The 3,651-nt window shown below is 32.5% G+C and overlaps 1 protein-coding gene across 1 annotated transcript; it reads right to left on the reverse strand.

Annotated features, from left to right (window-relative positions):
- Positions 1–931: 931 nt before the first annotated feature.
- Positions 932–2,675, reverse strand: LOC120353043. The gene is made up of 2 exons (XM_039435517.1): positions 2,578–2,675; positions 932–1,679 (listed from the first exon to the last, which is right to left on the reverse strand). Exons 1-2 carry the CDS (start codon positions 2,593–2,595, stop codon positions 1,071–1,073), a joined length of 627 nt encoding a protein of 208 aa, XP_039291451.1. The 5' UTR covers positions 2,596–2,675; the 3' UTR covers positions 932–1,070.
- Between the last annotated feature and the right edge of the window lie 976 nt (positions 2,676–3,651).

Raw genomic sequence — 3,651 nt, forward strand, 5'->3', positions numbered from 1 at the left:
CTGTCTAATCGGTAGAACTGAAAATTCCAAAAAAGCCAATCTTGTTGAATACATTCTATTCTTTTTCAGAATAATTTTTAATATTAAATTTTGTATTGTTTTTACTGGTTTTAGAACATTTGTATATGCACCACCCCAACCCACAATACCTTATTGGAGCAATGACTGTGCCAGTGCATAATACACTATCTTCATGACTTTCATAGGCAAAACAGAACGTAATTTCACAAATAAATAAATAAGTTTTCTAGATCCTGTAGTAAGCTGCAACAAATGTACATCCCACTTCAAATGCTGATCAACCATTACTCCAAGATATCTGATACTGCTAACCTCCTCTATTTTATTACAATTAACTGAACACCCTAAATCTACATGACTAAGACAATTTGGAGAATGCAAAACAAGTGACATATTAACGGGCTGATTCTGTATATTCAAGGAAAAAGAGATGTATTTTGTTTTGGACAAATTCAGAGTCAGTTTTCTTCTATCAAGCCATTTTTTTACTTCTCCCAGTCCCCTAGCAGCTGAGTCATATGTGCTAGCCCAGTTTTCTTCATGAAAAATTAAAACTGCATCGTCTGCAAATGACAATATTTTCCCATTGATTAAATTAAGGTTACAAAAGTCATTAATATAGATCAGGAAGAGGCAAGGTCCAATCACTTTTCCCTGCGGGATTCCCATTTTAACAGATTTATATTCACTAACAGTGTTATTGACTCTAACACATTGTTGCCTATTCTTTTAATAACTGCAAAACCATCCCAGTGCCACATCCTCAAGACCAAGGCTACAGAGACAATCAAGTAGACAATCATGGCAAACTGTATCAAAGGCTTTTGTAATATCAAGAAAAATAGCTATTTGTCTCCTACCTACATCCAAGTTCAAGATTGTTTCTTGAACAAAAGCAGCAATTGCTGCTTTCATAGACCTATTTCTTTTCTTAGGAAAGCTCCGCTTTCGTCTAGGTGGTTTACGTTTGGCAGGTAGTGACGAGGAATCAACTGACTCTTGTTCAGCAGACAATGTATCAACTGCATTCAGCTCACAAGTATGCTTTTTTAAAATTGATTTTCCTCTTTTAAAAAGTGATACGTTATTGTCTGCTGATACCTTATCAGATGAACCATCAAATACTGTTTTTTGGATGAAGTATTTATGGGATCAGCTGAGTCTTGTTCAACAGATAACCTATCAACTGCTTTCAGCTCACTAGTGGGCTTTCTTAAAATTGATTCTCCTTTTTTAACCGGTGATATTTCATTGTTCAATGATGCCCTATCACATGAACGGTACAATAAGTTTAAGGCTTTATTGGGTGGAGAATCAATTACAGTTGTTGCTGTTTTGGATGAAGTATTTGTCAAAGGTGGTGCTTTTTTGGATGAAGTATTTATAGTTGGTGCACTGCATTGCAAGAGTACTCTGCCTTGAGGTGATAGTCTTGAAATGGACCTTACCAAGGTCAATGAAAACTCTTCCTTGGTTGTTCTGATAAAATTGACCAGCTCAGAATTATCTTTTGATATTTCAAAGTCCCTACTTAGCAATTTCATGAAATAGTTGTGCAAGTTCAAACTTCTTTGGGAAAAATCTGCCCAGTTGAGAATCGCTTTCACACAACCAATGCAGATCTTCCTTGGAAGGAGCATTTCTTCTCTGTCTCTAAGCTGAAAAAAAAAATGGGAAAATATATTAATTTCTACAAAGAAATTCATATTTGTAAAAGTCAAAATAATCCAGTTAGTTTCCATATTGAGCAAAAACTGTCTCAATGTCCAAATTTCCACGAGAAAATTCGGGGATCAAATAAAAACCTGATGTTTACATTTTGTTAAGTCTGGAGCGGATAATTTTCCTGAATAAATGAGTAACTCTATCATAATGATGCAATAAGTGCACCATAATCAGGTAGCATAACTGAATTAACAGAACAATTTCACAAAACTCTACTTTTTAGATTAAAAATTTCCACTAAAAGGATTCAAGAGAAACAAACAATGTTATTTTGGGATAGCATCACATGCTCCGGCAAGTGAGAATAAAAATGTATATATTTATTTTTCAAAGCCAACTTTCTACAAATATTTTAAACCTAGGTGGAGATGAGGGGATCAATGATAACACAAACGTTTTTATTTGTTATGATTTCATGAATGGAGAGAAGAGATGTTGAGGAAGATGGTATGAAACTTGAATGAACGTACCTAGTATGTTAATTACATAGATAGAAACTTGTCGAAATAAATATTGTTTATACTCTATTTTTAAAAATTTAGTTAGCCCACTCATTTTTAGGTGAATTCATATAATAAATTTATATTGGATTTTTTCATTCTTCAATACAGTAGTGTAAAAGGCTTTCTTGCCTTTGGTTGCAAAATGATTAATTTATATTATATAATTGATATATCAACTTGATATATAATTTCATTCATGCACACACACACACATAAAAACATATAAAGATTAAATATAATGATACAAATTTTACAAATAAATGCATGCAAATTGATTAAACACAAATGAAATAACAAAATTATTTAAAATTCAAATAATTTGACTTACTAAATCTGGTAAATACATTTTAACCAGATCTTTGATCGTGGTTTTTGATGATTTTTCATCAAATAGAACTTCTTCACAATTCAAAAGCTGACCATTTCCTCCTTTTCCTATGGCGCAAAGTCAACAATAATTGTTCAAGCTTATTTTCAATTTCATGGTGTCATCTTCCTATTAAAAATATATATGATTATTCATGGAATGAATATGGTATATAGGCTGATAATAAAAACAAAAGCTTTGAGAAGTTATTATAAAATTCAGATTTTGGAAAATAGGACTTTCCAGTCTTGTCTTACAGATTCAATTTTCAAAATAATCAGAATGTGTTCATTGGTAGGCTAACACAAAGGGCCTGTTCTGGGAACATGAAATGAGGTAAATTGTCCAATTCACAATTTACCCGGTAAAAAGATCCGCATCCCATGAGGAGAATTTTGACAGATTCTTTACCAGAAACCAGTTCCAGTACCAAGTTCCTGCCCCACAGTAGCCTGGTAAATTGTGACAGTTCAAATTACAAGAGCTCTCATTGATCGATTGAATTGAAGTCTTCTTGCTACTCTGAACATGCGCTGATAGCTTGTTTCTTTACCATAGCATAACATATCAACAAAATTATGTTTGATAAGCCAAAAACTTGAACCGAAGATTTTGAAATGGTGTTCCATGGGAACATTTTGCATCAGTCACGTGATTGAACAATTTACCACTTTTTTTGTTTCCAGATCGAGCTCAATGTCTAAGTTGCATACTTATATAGGACAGACAGGCACCCTGCATACTAATTTTTATTGATATTAACTCTTCTTTTTAGGATTACTGATTATTAAATAAGATGAAAATTATCAAGTATCTTTTATTATATTGCAATATTGGATTCAACACTTCAAAAGCTATTTTCAAGTATAAATCTTGGAAATTTTTAAAAATGGCTCTTGAAAAGTTGAAACTATAGTGACATCCACATTATAATGGCAGTGGATAAAGATAGAAGAATAGTGATGCTGATTCTCTTTATTAATTAATTATATTTCAACACTGTCAAAAACATAACTAACAACGTTGTGAACCTAG

This window comes from Nilaparvata lugens, chromosome 9, assembly GCF_014356525.2.
Source record: "Nilaparvata lugens isolate BPH chromosome 9, ASM1435652v1, whole genome shotgun sequence".
In the NCBI taxonomy this organism is placed as follows: domain Eukaryota; kingdom Metazoa; phylum Arthropoda; class Insecta; order Hemiptera; family Delphacidae; genus Nilaparvata; species Nilaparvata lugens.